This window comes from Macaca mulatta, chromosome X, assembly GCF_049350105.2.
Source record: "Macaca mulatta isolate MMU2019108-1 chromosome X, T2T-MMU8v2.0, whole genome shotgun sequence".
NCBI classification, from domain to species: Eukaryota; Metazoa; Chordata; class Mammalia; order Primates; family Cercopithecidae; genus Macaca; species Macaca mulatta.
This window is the reverse complement of record NC_133426.1, coordinates 117,107,912-117,126,058: the sequence shown is the minus strand read 5'-3', so window position 1 is coordinate 117,126,058 and position 18,147 is coordinate 117,107,912. Positions and strand designations below refer to the sequence as shown.

The window sequence follows — 18,147 nt, the reverse complement described above, 5'->3', positions numbered from 1 at the left end:
AATACATCCTTTAGGTTCAATATAGAACTAAAGCTATCAAATATGGTTCTTTTTCACACTGATTTCTGTAATTTACTAACATATATTCATTTGTTTTGTGCCTTTTCAAAGCAATTTTTCTTACCTTATTTAATTCTTGTGTCATAAAAATCTTGTAAGGTAGAGGGAAGGCATTATCTTTGTTTTTAAAAAGTATAAATTTAAGGTACAAAGTGAGCAAGTAAGTGACCAACAACACCGAATTAGAATTGTAGCCATGAAATTTGGTCCACACAACCAGGGTGCAAAAATGTCACATTTCTTTCTTTTTTTGGCAATGATTTATTGAATATGGCACCAAAAGCACAAACAACAAAAGAAAAAAGAGGTAAGCTGGACATTATGAAAATTCAAAACTTTTGTATATCAAAGAATACCAACAGAGTGATAAGGCAATCCATGAAATAAAAAGAAACATTTTAAAATATTATATCTGATAAGGAATTGATATCCATAATATATAAGGAACTCCTACCACACAACAACAAAAGCAAACAACCTGATTTTATTTTTATTTTATTATACTTTAAGTTCTGGGGTACATGTGCAGAACGTGCAGGTTTGTTACATAGGTAGACACGTGCCACGGTGGTTTGCTGTACCCATAAACCTGTTACCTACATTAGGTATTTCTCCTAATGCTATCCCTCCCCCCGGCCCCCGCCCCCCGAGAGGCCCCAGTGTGTGATGAGCCCTGCCCCTCCATGTCCATGTGTTCTCATTGTTCAACTCTCACTTATGAGTGAGAACATGCAGTGCTTCCTTTTCTGTTTTTGTGTTAGTTTACTGAGAATGATGATTTCCAGCTTCATCCATGTCCCTGCAAAGGACATGAACTCCTCCTTTTTTATGGTTGCATAGTATTCCATGATGTATATGTGCCAAATTTTCTTTATCCCGTCTATCATTGATAGGCATTTGGGTTGGTTCCAAGTCTTTGCTATTGTGAACAGTGCTGCAATAAACATACATGTGCATGTGTCTTTATATTCATAATCCTTTGGTTATATAACCAGTAATGGGATTGCTGGTGTTCCTATTTCTCCACATCCTCTCCAGCACCTGTTGTTTCCTGACTTTTTTATGATCGCCATTTTAACTGGCAAAAAATGTCACATTTCTTTATATCCCTACAACAATCTGCTCGGAAACTTTCACCTTTCTAGCTGGCTAAAAATTCCATCTCACTCATGGTTTTTATCTCCCTTTGTCAAGGTTGTATGAAGACCCTAGCAAATGATACCCAGAACACAACTTTCAGTGTAGGCCCTATGCCCTTTTGTGCATACCCAATATTGTTGATATGTTTGTCAGGCAAATCCCCTTAAAGTTAGACAGGGTAGCTGCTTCTGTGCCACCCTTGCACATTGGTGGTGATAGTGGGGTGTTTTGGCTGAGGTTGGCATCCTCATGGACTAGTATTCAGACTTTCTTAAGTGTACCATGTCTCCATTCTCTCTTGAGATCTTGTATCTTCTTTAGGACACTAAAAGGCAGCAAAAGTAGTCCTTGATGCTCATGGAATCTACCATTACTCCCATCTCCTCTCTGGTACCGGAGAAGCTCAACTTCTATGTCAGACAGCTTATCCCACCTCTACTCAAAAGCATTCACCTGTTAACCCTCTGGGACAAGTCAGCATACTTTTCCTCAATGAACCTAGGCTTCTGAAATCAAAAGCTCTGGATTCAGGTGATCTTCCTGAACTTCCGATTTTGACTTTGCAAGCAAAAGCACCTAAGAAAGGGGAACAGAAGGGCTTGTCTATGTTTTGATTTGTAGGAGGGAAAAAGATCTACAACAAGGGCAAATTATTTAAAAATAATATTTGAATACATAATCCTTCCCCAAGCCCTGCTACATATCTTAATGGGAGTTTTTAATTTGAGGCATGGTACTAGTAAGCAGCAGTAATAATGGATCTACGGTTTTGCAGTTGATTTCAATATTGTATGTATTTATTAAACACACACAATGCTACTACTGCTGTACTATGTATTGTACAGCATGTTTAAGAAGAAAAAGATATATTATTTTGTCTTTGAGATGTAAAGAAATGAATCCACAATATGCTCTTTGACAGCCTGCTGCTGGTAACTTTCAGATCCCACTACCTAAGGGGCTAAAATTTTCTTTTCTTTAGAATATGAAAAAAATAATTTCATAGATATAATTATTTTATTTAGAGACTGTCCTTTATGGAGAGTATTTTCCTTCTTTATTTTCTACTTCTTGTAGTCACTCAAGAAACATTATATGCTAGTCATGGGGCCAGTGACATAAAGATTCATAACATTGTCCTTGGCCTCAAGGAAGGGAGACTAGGTGGTGGAAGGGAATAGATCTATAATATCAGAGTGGCCTGATAGAGGAGGCAATATTTAATTTAGGGCTTAAAGCATGAGTTGAAGTTTATTAGTAAAGAAGTGGGGAGGAACATTTCAAAAAGAGGAAACAGCATGGGCAAAGAAGGGAATAAAATAAATTTCCTAAAATAAAAATAGAGAAGTGAAAATACATAGCATACTCAAGGAACTGCCAATAATCTGACCGGAGTACAAAGTCTGGGGGCGGGGGGGTTAATGGTGAAAGACAAGGCTAGAGAACTAGTGTGGAGTGTGATTGTAAATGTTCCTATATGCAATGCTAGAGAGTTCGGGGTTCTCCTTATAGGCCATGAGAAATTAACCAAAGGTTTTAAGCAGGAAAGTGATAAGATCAGAACAATGTTTTCTGAATATTCCTTCTGACGGAGGTGCCAAAAATAGACTGAACATAGAGAGAGTAGTCATATGGCTCTCGGCAGGAGCTGATGAAATAAAGGCAATAGAAGTGGAATGGATTTAAGGTAATATTGATGGACTTAGTATGAGAATGAGAGATAAGTAAGAGTTAAAGATGACTCCCAAGCCTGGGTAATCAGGTAGATAGAGAGGCCATTAACCAAAATAGGGAATACCTAAGAAGGCCAAGGTTGTGTATAATAAGTTTTTGTCTCAGATAAGTTGAATTTCAGGTGTCTTTGGGATATCCATGTGAAACTATCTAGTAAGCCAATTGAAAACTCAGCCTACAGCCTGGTTAGAGAAGTCAGGGTTGGAGTTAAGATATTTGGGATTCATCAGCATACACATGTTGAGTAAATTGATGGCAATAAATGTAGAGCAAAAGGAAAAAAGTCTGAGGATAGAGGCCTGAAGGACAGGTAGCTGGAGTAAGAGAAGACCCTAAAAGAGAGTTTGGGGTTCTCCTTGTAGACCATGAGAAAGAAAGCAACAATCAGATGAGGGCTATTAGAGAAACACAGAAGAAGAGAGGTCCTCAAAGGAAAGGGTGGTCTTTAGTAAACACAGAGTAGAGGTCTGACAGGACAAGGACTAGAAGGGCTATTATGAATTGGGCAATTTAGACATCACTGGTGACTTTTGTTGGAGCAGTAGTAGGGGCATAAGCCAAATTGCTATGGTTTGAGGGTTAAAGAGAAGATGAGGAGGGTGGAAACAGTATATGAGAGTTATTCTTTCAAGAAGGCTGGCAGTAAACAGAAAGTGAGAAATAAGTTGGCAACACAGTAGGCAAAGGTAATATGGAAGAATGTCTATGGAGAGTAAGAGTGAAGAAATGAGAGAGAAAAGGGTTAATGCATGGAGTCAAATCTCAGACAAGTTAGTGGAGGATGGGTTTTAGTCCAATACTTCTCAAACTACCTGTGGTGAAGGATCAGGTTTTCAAATTTTCAAGCTGTTGAGATTGGTACTTCTGTAAAATATAATAAAAATGAGTTACTAGAAAAAATGCAGTACAAAAACAAAGACATTCAAAATATAAACCCCAATTTTTCATTATTAGAGCCAATGAACATAAAATTAATTTATCAAATTGCTATGGAAGTTTCTAAATTCTTACTCTTAATTTCAGTGCTTAGGCTGTTGTAGATCAGTATCAAACAGTTTGAGGATTGGAAGGGGTCCATGACCACACCTTGAGTAACACTATTCTAGACCATAGGTAGAGAGAGCAGGAAAGGACGTAAGAAAGAACACCCCTTCTTCCAAGAGAGGAGGAAAGCAGGAAAAGGATGAAAAACAGAGGAAACTTCAGAATGAAATGAAGAAGGGTTGAATGGATTCTCACCTGAAAGTCTTTTTTTTTTTTGTTGTGAAGTAGGAAGCTTCATTTTCCGAAATGATTAAAGGATGAAGAGGTTGGAGTGGGAGGATTGAAGTGTAGTAACGGGTTGAAACAGCTGCTGTGGGAAATCAGAAAGGGAACTGAATAAAGATGAATTAAAGATTTGTAGAACAATAGAGAAGACCCAGCTGAGGCTGAAAATCATAAATTTTTTATGGAGCCAATCAGCTCAATTTTGTGATTTATTTTTTCTAACAGTTTTACATCCTCAGAGCAGGGGTGGAGAAAACATATGATAGAATACTGGTACTATGGTGGGCTAGATATACAAACTGTCCCACGGAAAACACTTAAAAATGCTTAAAAGCACTTAAAAACATGAAATTCATTTATGTTTCATATACACCTTAAACACATAGCCTGAAGGTAATTTTATACAATATTTTAAATAATTTTGTGCATGAAACAAAGTTTGTATACATTGAACAAAGCAAAGGTGTCATTATTTCAGCAACCCAGGTAGACAATGTGGTTGTTTGGTATCACCATCATTCCTGACTCTGAATTTATATGCTACTGATAAGCAATCATTTTCTTACAGTTATTCTCACATAAGTACTTAACAGTTTTAAAAAATGACATACCATTAATATAGTGAAAAAATTACGTGTTCAGTGTAACGAAGCAGCACAGTGGCATCACCAGAATACCAGGATCAGCTGTTAAACAACAAACAATGGCAGGCTTTCGGTCTCCACCTACAATGCTGTGTTTTGATTAAAAGGTTACTGTACATTGTATTTTATTTTTTTAAGGTGAGAAGACACAGAAACAGTTGAAGGACCAGGAAGTGGGTCCTATAAAGATGAGAAGACATTCTGCTGGATGGCTTTAAAAAAATATTTCCTCCAAAGTCATCTGCCTGATTAACAATGGATTTTTTCTAAAACAACTCCATCAAAAAGTGGGCGAAGGATATGAACAGACATTTCTCAAAAGAAGACATTTATGTGGCCAACAAACATATGAAAAAAAGCTCATCATCACTGACCATTAGAGAAACGCAAATCAAAACCACAATGAGATACCATTTCATGCCTCTTAAAATGGCGATCAGTAAAAAGTCAGGAAACAACAGATGCTGGAGAGGATGTGGAGAAATAGGAACGCTTTTACATTGTTGGTGGGAGTGCAAATTAGTTCAACCATCGTGGAAGACAGTGTGGTGATTCCTCAAGGATCTAGAACCAGAAATACCATTTGACTGAGCTATCCCATTACTGGGTATGTACCCAAAGGATTATAAATCATTCTACTATAAAGATGCATGCACCTGTATGTTTACTGCAGCACTATTCACAATAGCAAAGACTTGGGACCAACCCAAATGCCCATCAATGATAGACTGGATAAAGAAAATGTGGCACATACACACCATGGAATACTATGCAGCCATAAAAAAGGATGAGTTCATGTCCTTTGCAGGGACATGGATGAAGCTGGAAACGATCTTTCTCAGCAAACTAACACAGGAACAGAAAACCAAACACTGCATGTTCTCACTCATAAGTGGGAGTTGAATACTGAGAACTCATGGACGCAGGGAGGGGCTCATCACACACCGGGGCCTGTCGGCGGGTGGGGGCTAGGGGAGGGATAGCATTAGGAGAAATACCTAATGTAGATGACGGGTTTATGGGTGCAGCAAACCACCATGGCACGTCTATACCTATGTTACAAACCTGCATGTTCTGCACATGTACCCCAGAACTTAAAGTATAATAATAAAAATAAAGTCAAACACCAAAAAAAAAAAAAGAAAGAAAGAAAGAAGGAAAGAAAGAAAGAAAGAAAGAAAGAAAGAAAGAAAGAAAGAAAGAAAGAAAGAAAGAAAGAAAGAAAGGAAGAAAGAAAGAAAGGAAGAAAGAAAAAAGAAATAGACGTTTGTTTTACTAAGCCATTATATCTTTGGGTCTACTTGTTAGAACACTTTATTTAGCTGGTACAGGCATTTAAGTTAGACACATTCTTTTATGTAATCTTTATAACCATTTTAAGAAGTATGTACTGATATGCAATTTAAGAGATAAGGAAAATAAAGTTAAATTACTTGCTTGAAGTTGTGCAGTAAATGAATGGGTGATATGCTAAAGGCCCAAGAAGATGTTTGCTACAGCCCCAGCCAAGCTATGCTCATAGTAATCACTAGGCCTTGTTGTTGATTTGGGGAGCAAAAGTTTGCTGAAGCAGTAAAAATATCATGACATCAAAATTTTCGCTGGAGCCTCAAGGCTAGTTTATAAAATTAACACCCTTCCTCTTTACCTTTTAACTATTTCTCTCACTCCATAACTCTATAAACAGCATTTTGTTGCCTGTCTTTTCTCTGTGTTCATCATTTCCATCCAGATCGGTTCTTATTCTTTTCTAGTAGGCCCTATTACATTGATCTCCTTACTTATGAGACTAGAAAAGAATAATAATCAATGCTTTGAGGTCTCAGTATTTGCTCTTTTCAGGATAGAAGTGTTTCTGTTCAAGAATTGCTTGTAAGTATATTTCACTGAACACTGTAGTGATGACCATCAAAGAAATAATATTAATAATGATAATAACAACTACTTAAAATAATATTTCTAGGAACTATCCCTAATTAAATAAAAACCCTCCTTTGACCTAGTGCTCTTCTACAGCTACCATCTCATTTCTTTGTTCCTCTTCGGAGTCAAGTATTTCAACAGAGTTGTCTATATACACTATCTACAGCTCCCCACCACCCCATTCACTTTTCAATGCACTCCAGTCTGACTTCTGGCCCTGCCACTCTAATGAAACTACTCATGTTATTGCAACACGCAACATGCATGTTGCCAAATCTAATAGACTCTTCTCTATCCTCATTTTATTTGAAGTCCCTGCAGTATTTAACATCATTAGCCATTCTCCCTTCTTAAAAGATTTTCTTGTTTGGATATTGTGACACAACACTCTGCTGGCTTTCCCACTACGTCAGTTGCTACTCTTGTTTAGTCTCATTGGCCAGTTCATCCCAATATTGTGCAGTCTCAAGACTCAATCCTGGTTTTCACTTTTTTCTTTATAGTCCTTCTCTATTTTGTGTTGTCCAGACCATGGCTTCTAATACTATCTGTATGCTAACTCCTAAATTGATTTATCTAGTCTTGATTCATGACACGCATATCTGTCTACCTATTTCATATCCCTATTTGCGTATTTAGTGGACACCTTAAACTTACATTGTCAAGAAGTCTTGATATCCCGTGGACCTGCTCCTGTCCTTATCTTTTCCATGTCAATATGTCATCACCACTTATTTGTTTACTCGAAGCAGAAATCTAGTCATTATCATAAATTCTTTCCTTTTCCTGACCTCAACAAAATACGTGTCAGTAAGTCTTGTTGACTCTACCTCCAAAATTTACATAGAAATTCTCCCTTCTTTTTATCTTAACTGCCACCACCTAGGTCCAGGCCTATCCTGAATTACTGAAGTCTCTTGGCTGATCTCCTTATCTCTGCTCTGTTCTCCTCCATTACATTCTCCAAATACCAGCAAAATTATCTCACTAAACTGTCCAGTGTCTTTCCATTGCTCTTTGAATAAAAGCCAAATTATTTATCATGGCTACGAATGATCCACTCCTGTACCTCAATAAGGAAACAGAAGACTTGAACAACACTATACACCAACTAGAATTAACATATATCCATACAGCATTCCACCCAATAATAGCAGAATACATAATCTTCTCAAGTGCACATGAAACATTCTTCAGGACAGATCATAAGCTAGGTCATAAAAGAAACCTCAAAAAACTTAAAAGGATTGAAATCATACCAAATATATTATCTACCACCATGGAATGAAATTAGAAATAAAAAACAGAAGGAAATTTGGGAAATTTACAAATATGTGGAAATTGAACAACACACTCCTAAATAACCAATAGGCCAAAAAGTCACAAGGGAAATTAGAAAATACTTTGGGACAAATGTAAACCACAAAATATCAAAACTTACAGGCCAGGCATGGTGGCTCACACCTGTAATCCCAGCACTTTGGGAGGCCAAGGTCGGTGGATCACTGGAGGTCACAAGTTTGAGACCAGCCTGGCCAACGTGGTGAAACCTTGTCTCTACTAAAAATACAAAAAAAAATCGCCAGGCATGGTGATGCACTCTTGGAATCCCAGCTACTCACAAGGCTGAGGCAGGAGAATCTCTTGAACCCAGGAGGCAGAGGTTGCAGTGAGCTGAGATTGCACTACTGCACTCCAGCCTGGGAGACAGAACACGACTCCATCTCAAACAAACAAACAAAACAAAACAAAAGAAAAAAAGAAGAAAAGAAAAGAAAAAGAAACTTACGGGATGCAGCTAAAGAAGTGCTTAGAGGGGAAATGATAGCTATAATACCTATATTTAAAAAGAAGAAATAATTCAAATCAATAATCTAACCTGCCATCTAAGAAGCCAGATAAGCAAACAGAAGCAAACAGAAGGAAAGAAATAAAGACTGAAACAGAGATAAATGAAATCCAGAATAGAAAAACAATAGAGAAAAGTAACCAAACCAAAAGTTGGTTCTTTGAAAAGAACAGCAAAATTGACAAGTCTTTAGTTAGACAAAAAAAGAGAAAAGACTGAAATTACTAAAATCAGAAATGAGAGAACATTACCACAGACCTTACAGAAATACAGGGTATTATAATAGAATGCTAAGAGCATTTGTATGACAACAAATTAGATAAACCAGATGAAATGAACCAATTCCTAGAAACATACCAACTATCAAAAGTGACTCAAGAAGAAACAGAAAAATTTAACACATCTATAACAAATAACTAGATTGAGTCACTAATAACAAAAACTCCCAGTGAGGGAGAGGGGAGTGCGGATGGTTAATGGCTATAAAAATATAGATGGAATGAATAAGATCTGGTATTTGATAACACAATACTCAACAATAATTTATTGTACATTTAAAAATAACTAAGAGTATAATTGGAATGTTTGTAATGCAAAGAAATGACAGGTGCTTCAGGTGATGCATATCCTATTTTCCTGATGTGATTATTGTACATTGTATGCTAGTTTCAAAATATCTCACGTACTCCATAAGTATATACACTATGAACACATAAAAAAATTCAAACTAAAAAATAAATAAATTTTAAAACTACCAACAAAGAAAAGCCCAGGACCAGATAGCTTCATTGGTAAATTCTACCACACATTTAAAGAAGAATAAACACCAAATCCTTCTCAAGCTCTTCCAAAAAATAGAAGAAGAAGGAAACTTCCCAAATCATTTACGAGACCAGTATTTTCCTGATGCCAAAACTAGACAAAAACATCACAAGAAAACTCAGACCATTGAATGTAGATGTACTATGAATACAGATGCAAAAATCCTCAAAAATACTAGTAAATGGATCCAGCAACATATAAAAAATAATTATATACCATGACAAAGTGGGATTCATCTCAGGACTGGAAGGTTGGTTTACTATCCCAAAATTAATATAAACTATTAATTTTGTGGTATGTTAAAGTAATATACCACATCAACAACATAAAGAACAAAAACCACATGATCCTGTCAATAGACACAGTAAAAGCATTTGACAAAAAAATCCAACCTGTCATGATAAATTAAAAAAAAAAAAACACTCAACAAACTAGGGTAGAAGGGACCTTCCTCAACCTAAGGGAAGCTATGAAAAATTCACAGCTAACGTCATACTTAATGCTAGAAGACAGAAAGCTTTCCCCATTATATCTGGAATAAGATAAGGATGTCTGCTCTCATCAATTCTATTCAACATTGTACTAGAGGTTTTAGGCAAAGCAATTAGACAAGAGAAAAAACTATATCCAGATTGGAAAGAAAGAAGTAAAACTATCAGATGACACGATCTTGTGTACACAAAATCTTAAGAAATCCAACAAAAAACTATTAGTAGTAAGAAATGAATTCAGCTAGGTGGCAAGGTACAAGATCTAAATTGTATAATGAGGCCAGGTGTGATGGCTCACGCCTGTAATCCCAGCACTTTGGGAGACTGAGGTGGGCAGATCACTTGAGGTCAGGAGTTGGAGACCAGCCTGGCCAATATGGTGAAACCCCGACTCTACTACAAATATATAAATTAGCTGGGCACTGTGGCGTGCACCTGTAGTCCCAGATACTTGGGAGGTTGAGGCAGGAGAATTGCTTGAACCTGGAGGGCAGAGGTTGCAGTGAGCCAAGATCATGCCACTGCACTCCAGCCTGGAGCGAGACTCCATCTCAAAAAAAAAAAAAAAAAAAACAAACAAAAAAAAAAAAAACTACAATGAACAATCCAAAACTGAAATTAACAAAATTATTCCATCTTCAATAGCATCAAAAAGAATAAAACATTTAGGAATAAATTTAACAAAAAAGTTTAAAATTGTAATCCCAACTTTGACTCTGAAGGTGAGATTCTAAAATGGTACCGTTAATTTGGAAAACAGTCTGTAGTTCCTGAAAAGGTTAAGCACAGAGTTACAATATAACACAATAACTCCACCACTAGGTATATACCCAAGAGAAATGAAAACACACATCTACACACAAACTTGTAAACGAATTTTCTTTGCAGCATTATTCATAACAACCCAAAAGTACAAATACCCAAATGTCAATCAATTGATGAATGGATAAACAAAATGTGGTATATCCATATAACAGTATGTTATTTGGCCATTAAAGGAATGAAGTACTGGTAGATGCTACAACATGGAGGAACCCTGAAAACATTATGTGAACTGAAATAAAGCAGACACAAAAAGGCAAATATTACATGATTCCATCTATATGAAATGCTCAGAATAGGTAAATCCATAGAGACAGAAGGGAGATTAGAGGTTGTCTGGGGCTGAAGAGGAATTGGAAGGAATGGAGAGTAACTGCTAATGAGTAATGGGGTATCTTTTTGGGGGTGATTAAAGTGTCCAAAATTGATTATGTTGAAGGTTGCATAATTACATGAATATTCTAAAAATCATCAAATTGTAAAATTTAAATGGGTGGGTGGTATCCTTTGTGAATTGTATCTCAATAAAAAGAAGAAAGAAAGAACAAACAAGAGAATTCTGGAGGAAACACAGAGCAGAGTGTAGCATGGGAAATTTCAAGCTCCTTAGAAAAGCCATATGCTGCGGGCCGGGCGCGGTGGCTCAAGCCTGTAATCCCAGCACTTTGGGAGGCCGAGACGGGCTGATCACGAGGTCAGGAGATCGAGACCATCCTGGCTAACATGGTGAAACCCCGTTTCCACTAAAAAATACAAAAAACTAGCCGGGCGAGGTGGCGGGCGCCTGTAGTCCCAGCTACTCGGGAGGCTGAGGCAGGAGAATGGCGTAAACCCGGGAGGCGGAGCTTGCAGTGAGCTGAGATCCGGCCACTGCACTGCGGCCTGGGCGACAGAGCGAGACTCCGTCTCAAAAAAAAAAAAAAGGAAAAGCCATATGCTACCATGAAGTATCTGCAGTAGAAATAGCAGCTTGAAGTTTTAGAAGACCATCAAGTGGCATGAAAGAAACCTAGAATCCCTTGTGGAATCTCGTGGAGGATGCAGAAGGCAGCTGAGGATTAAGCAGCAGCCTACTTACCAGGCAGTGGCTGTGGCATAAGGTGAACAGCCCCAAAGAAAAGGCTGTACGGTGGATAGCCAACGTCAGGGGCCAGATGGAGGATCTGGCTGAAGTGTGGAGGGTTAGCTGCGCTACTAGGAGCTAGGGTAGGAAACCTGAATAGTAAGTAATGAGAGACGACTGAGCTTCCTGACACAATCATTGTGTGTTACTCATGCTGAGAGAATAAGCCATAAATTGTGAACATTTAAGCAGTGAATAGAGTGAGACAAAATGAGCTACACTTCAACTGGGATCCAGCAGAGGTTATGGGGATCAGATTTCTGCTCCTTGGTTCCATGAGTGAGTTTGAACTTTAAATTGATTATTTGTACAAGAGAGACTTAATTCAGAACAGACTTTTATATTTTAATTGACAATGTTAATCCTCACCCTGCCCAAACTGTGCCTCCAACCAACTGGAATAGGTGCCCCAGAACACAATGAGATTAGTCAAACAGCTATATTTTTATAATTAAATTTTGAGGTGAGGCCCATTGGGCTTCATCATGTACATTTTCAAACCCCAATATATGTACAGAAGCTAGTAGATGAATTCTTTTAAAAAGAGAGAAAAGAGAAAAACAGTCAAGTAAAGACTTTTTCAAACTATAGTAGACACCTTCACGTTTTGATTGTTCACAATTCCTCTAACTGCCCTAAATAACACTGTTTGATCATCTTCTTCCTAAGAAGCCTTTTTCTCCAATCTACAACTAGCTAGCTTTATTGATTCTTCCACATTCAGAGTAGATATTAGCATATCTAAATCTCATTAAGGAGTTTATAGAACTTTCTCTAAAGGAAATAGGTAACGAAACAACATTCAATTAGTTTGTACTCAAGTTGACAATAGAAGATGTAAATGAAACAACTAGAAAACAAGGTAGATCATGGTGCTTTCGCTCATAAATGTGTTCATTAGATAAAGAATTTTGGAAAGAAGGATCTGTTTTGTAATCAGAAAAACAAAAACTGATTTACCAATTTGAATTGAAAAGTAGGTAAAGAATTTCAGTATTTACTCACGTATTCATTCAAACATAAAAGGGAACTGATTACCACCTCCACCACAACAACCATGTGTTATATGTGTACAAGGTTAGATCAAAGTGGTAGCTAAGAATATTACATTCTGCAGTTGTTCAAGGATGACAGTTGAGAAAGTTTGATGACAGAGGATAAAAATAACACTTGTTTGGGCATAAATGGCAGGGTTTTTTTTCAATGAAATATGTGAATGTTTCCCCTTTTACCTACAACCCCAGAAACCTAAGAAAATAATTTTGCAACATTAAGTTCACTACCTCATCAAATTATAATTATTCTTATTTTCTGAAATGAAAAAATAACTATGTTATAAACACGAGAACAAATTGAGGCAATGATAATATATTAAGTAACTATTGGGTTTAATTCAATTACTAGCTTTGCTGCACAGTAAATAATATGCATAACCTCTGTTCAAGTATTTTTTTCCACAGTTGTAAAACAAAGCCTTTGACAGGAGTTAGTTAACAGCAATTTAGAGCTGCCTCTAAATTGCAGAAATAAAAATGCTCACAATTTGAATGTGCTTTGTTGACAAAGAGACTATGGCCTATTTATTTTATTTTTTTAAGTGGAATCTTCAGCTCCCCGATTGACAGTCAGTTACAAAGAGAGGAAGGCACCTTAAAGTTTCCTCTGGAGGGTATATCACTGCACTCCAGTATCAGCAGTGGGTAGAAACCAGGTGCTCTATCATACTTTGACCTTTATACTTCAAGCCAAGAGAATCCTGAGCAAGGTCAGTTTTTCTATCCACGCAGTGTGCACTTTGCATAGATGTAAAAAATTTTTTTTCACAGAATTTGTTCTGTGGATTTCATTTATGTTTGAACGAAATATGTTTCTTTTTATGCTGGTGACTTTGCAAGAAAACCAGGCCAGGAGAGGCATTTCCTCAAAGGCCTAAAGGAGACATTACCACCACCACCACTACTTGCCAAGGGATTTATAAAGCATCTTGAGGCTCAAGGTTAGTATGGGAGATGAGCCAGGCTCAGGAGAAGTTAACACAAAGATAAAGGTTAGTGTTTTCCCCCGTTTTAGTTAGCCAATACAACAAAGTACTTAGATAGTAACCCCTAGTGGTCAGGTAATGATGTCTTTTCTGCAATTATCACATTTGTGTTTGTCTATTTTCTTTATGCTAGTGAGGTTTGGAATTGGAATTGAAAATCCTCTAGGGAAAAGCTATTTTTGTAATTCAGCTGGGGTGTCCTTGTCTTTGGGTTTTCCCATTGCATCAGTCCCTTAGCCTGGCAGGATAGCCATGATAGTGCTTTGTCTTTTAGATGAAATGCAGAACTAAGGACATGACTACTGGTGCTTATTAAAGATTCCTTGCTATTTTTCACAAGAGTAGGGGCGTTAGACTCTTGTCTACTGGCCAAATTCTAAATTGGGAGATTACATTCTGCTTTCCTAAATTCCCCTAGCAGAAGCAGCCATCCATGATATCCTACTTTGCTTCCTGTGCTAAACTGTTTTGTGATGTCATTAAATGGCTCTGGTTTTTTACTCTAGAAATGATCACTTTAGTGGGATGGGGAGTAAATTGATACCTATTGTCTGATATTATGTTCAATCTAGTTTCAAAAAAATTAAAAGGTGGGCTGTGATAGTTAAGGACAAAGTACAAAACACCCTAACCTACAAAATACTGTAACGTACCAGTTGTTGTGGTGCTTTTTTAAAAAAACCAATCTGCTTTCTCTTCTGTAACATAGACAAAATATTAATGCATTTTTTTTTGCTCCACTAGTAGTTGACAAAGAATTGTTATTTGTTTCAAACATAAGGTTAATTCTAACAGTGATGAAGTTTGAGAGGATGAAATTATATATCACTGACCAATTAAACTATCTCTTTTGTCTTTTGGCTGCACCTAACCATTCCAGACTTTCATTTGTCTATCTCACAAAATCTTTTTGGAAGGAGATTTTTTCATCTTTCCTTGGTAACATATTTCAGTGTCTCTCAATCTTTCCATAAAAGCTAAGTTATTATTTCTGTTTAACCTCAGTTGCACCTGCTGGAGTGTAATGTCACTATCTTTTGTCCATCAGTAGCCTTATTATCATATATTGTTAGTGAGAGGCAATATAGTATAATGGCATGGTTTTTGGAATCAGACATGCTGGCATTCCAATCCTAGCTCTGTTACTTTCTAGGTGTGTGATCTTGGGCAAATTACTTCTGAGGTTTAATAGCCTCATCTGTTAATGAGTAACCTCAGAGCATTGTTGTGAAGATAAAATGAGATAATATCTTATTCTGAAGGATTATGGGGTAGGACGAGGTATGGTACTGGGCACCTAAAAAACGTTCAGTACATACTATAATAGCTATTTATCTGATTATGTGCATGTATCTGACTTAATTCATAAACTCTTTGAGAGTGGGAGGCATACTTCCTGCGCACGCCCTGGATTTCAACAGAAGTATAGTGTTGTGCACATAGTATGGTGCAGAGGCTCAATATTACTGAATGAATAAATTGTTTTGTTTTTATTCCCTGAGTGGAATGAACAGCCCCCAGCTATCTGCAAGATCCCACGCATGTAGATAAAAGGTGACAAAAACCAATCTGCAGTTTTAAAATATGCAGATACCTGACTTTATCTAGATGTTCTAGCATGGTGTAGATACAATGCAAATAACTTACGCTTTCTATCAGGTTCATTTCTACAAATTTTAACATTTATTGTCATTATTTTTATTATTAAGCTACACTTAGGCACCTAGAAAGGGACTGACTCATATGCCTCCTCATCCATCCAAGCATTTAATTGAGAAATTTTTAAAGTGAATATTAAGAGCTAATTATATACTTAAACAAAATCTTTCAATTTGTGACTAAGTACATTACCTTCCCTATTTATCTCTAAGATCTGAGCACTACAGATAATATTCCTAATTGCTTTTTACCCAAGCCAAGAAATAAAAACCAAAACCAGAAAAGTCCACCACTGCAAGTCCCAAAGCACAATTAATATCTTTGAACCAGTGAAGTATTAGTTAGGACTTTATTTTTGGCTTTTTAATGTTTACAAACGGCTAGGAGGGTAAGTCGGGGGAACAAGTACAAGATACATCGATTCAATCGGACTTGAATATTTCTCCATAAGGAAAGGAAAGAGTACCCTGGTGTGTGCTTAGGCTGGAATTAAAAAGAGCAGCGTGGCCATTTCCCCGACTGCTTTGTACATACTTAACAGGGGCGGTCTCAGGTATGGAGCTTCAGGCACCTGCTCGCTCACACTCCAACAGTTCAGAAACCCGTGTATTTGAGGCCGGGTGGCTCAGGTTCCACGTAACTGGGCTTAAGTGTCATTAATACTACTTGCAGCGGGGGTCACTGAGCTGTGCTTTGGGACCTGGATGCTCACTTCGGACTTTCTCCTTTCTTCCCCCCTGCCCCCACTAGTTTCCCTTTCCCTCCTTCCTTCCCGGGCGTGCCCACCTCTTCCCTTAGCTCCCACTTTCCACTATCTGACTCTTGTTTCCTTCACCTTCCTTTCTAATCGGCTTCCTGGCTTCCATCCTCTGCCGGCCGCAGAGATTGAGATTCGGGCTGGGGCTGGGGCTGCGGCTCAGAAGAGGCACGAGTCCGGCGGGACAGGCGCGAGGCGCCCAGCCGCGAAAGCGAGGAGCGCGCACCGAGGCGGGGGCGCGCGCGGGGCAGCCGCGTGGCTAGGCAGACGGGGCCGGGAACGGCGCGCGCGCGCCCCGCCAGCCTCTGGCGCGCCCCCGGCGGCCTGGGCCGCAGCGTGCTCGCCCCCGCCGCCAGCTCGCCTCACTTATGGGTCGGAAACGCTGCGTGGGGGAGACTGTTCCAAGATGGCGGCGGGTTGCTGCGGGGTGAAGAAGCAGAAACTGTCCAGTTCGCCCCCCTCTGGCTCGGGTGGCGGTGGTGGCGCCTCCTCCTCCTCCCACTGCAGCGGAGAGAGCCAGTGCCGAGCTGGGGAGCTGGGACTAGGAGGCGCCGGTACGCGGCTCAACGGGCTGGGAGGTCTAACCGGAGGAGGTAGCGGCAGCGGCTGTACCCTCTCTCCCCCCCAGGGCTGCGGCGGCGGCGGCGGGGGGATCGCCCTGTCGCCACCTCCGAGCTGCGGAGTGGGGACCCTACTTTCTACCCCGGCCGCCGCCACCTCTTCCTCACCCTCCTCATCGTCCGCCGCCTCGTCCTCATCGCCGGGCTCCCGGAAGATGGTGGTGTCAGCAGAGATGTGCTGCTTTTGCTTCGATGTGCTCTACTGTCACCTGTACGGATACCAGCAGCCCCGGACCCCCCGATTCACCAACGAGCCCTAGTGAGTACCGTGCCCTCCGCCGCCCTCTCCCTTGCGCTCGGGATGGGGCTCAGAGTTGAGGCAAAGTGCGAGTCCGCCTCCCGGCCGGCGGATGCCCCTGCCCTCTCGCTGCCCGGGTCCCCGGAGCCACTCAACTGAACTAAGGGCACCCTGCGCTTTTTGCCCTCCGAGGCAGGCACCCCACACTTGGAGCAGGGTGCTGCTGCAAGGGATGGCCCCGTGGCTCCTAGAGGTGTTAGCTTTCTCTTTGCGATGACTTCGAGGAGTTTTGACCCCTTTACTTGTCTTCTTCACCACCCCTACCACCCCTCACCCTGCCCCGGTTTTGGAGATCTGGGTTACTCAAGGTGTTGACCTCTCCTCACTTTGGTTTCCGTTACCCCAAGTGAAAGCCCCGCCAGTATTCCCGCCCCGCGTACCTTGCACATGGAGAACTACTATCCCATTGCAGGGCGAAAAATAGCAAGTATCCAACTTCTGTTAGTGATGGAACTTAGCTCTGGAGCTTGTGAGGTTACCCATCTTTTCCTCTGGGTTTCCTTGTGCCCTGGGAAAGGGGGAGGTTTCTTAAAACACATTTTCCCTTACTACTTATTTTTATCCAAATACACCCATTAAAATGTGTTTCTCGTGAAGCGAGCGCACTGCCGGCTTCCTCACATTTGAAGAGTGAGACCTTTTTTTTTTTTTTTTTTTTTTCATTCCACTGTCTGGATAATAGCTCATTCAAAGAGAACTGTCCCCACAGAGCCACTGTCAGTTTGTACATTAAGCGTGCATTCGCTTTTGTGTCGATTTCACTTTTTAAGAAATCCATGTTATACTCGATGATTTGAGAACAGTTAAATAGTAAATGTGTAGGAATTGTTATGGTTTCCTTTGGTTTTGTACCTTAAATTATCTTACCCTTCAAGTGTGTGGTTGAAAATTTTTA

The 18,147-nt window shown here is 39.4% G+C and overlaps 2 protein-coding genes and 1 long non-coding RNA gene across 5 annotated transcripts in view; 1 reads left to right on the top strand and 2 right to left on the bottom strand.

The window, feature by feature from the left end:
• Positions 1 to 297: 297 nt before the first annotated feature.
• On the bottom strand, positions 298 to 3,804 carry LOC144338465 (uncharacterized). Its single transcript, XR_013412659.1, has 2 exons — positions 3,747 to 3,804; positions 298 to 1,776 (listed from the first exon to the last, which is right to left on the bottom strand). It is a non-coding gene; the product is annotated as an uncharacterized LOC144338465 (long non-coding RNA).
• Positions 3,805 to 4,173: 369 nt separating this feature from the next.
• Positions 4,174 to 18,147, bottom strand: part of TMEM164 (transmembrane protein 164) — a 345,939-nt gene continuing 331,965 nt past the window's right edge. For both annotated transcript variants that reach the window (XM_077987824.1, XM_028841784.2), the window contains one exon: positions 4,174 to 4,288. The gene's annotated coding sequence lies outside the window, so the exon portion shown is untranslated. The remainder of the gene's footprint in view (positions 4,289 to 18,147) is intronic.
• AMMECR1 (AMMECR nuclear protein 1) overlaps positions 16,728 to 18,147 on the top strand; it is a 133,446-nt gene continuing 132,026 nt past the window's right edge. For both annotated transcript variants that reach the window (XM_015128010.3, XM_077988083.1), the window contains exon 1: positions 16,728 to 17,213. In XM_015128010.3, coding sequence (XP_014983496.1) covers positions 16,741 to 17,213 — 473 coding nt within the window. In that variant the 5' untranslated portion in view covers positions 16,728 to 16,740. The remainder of the gene's footprint in view (positions 17,214 to 18,147) is intronic.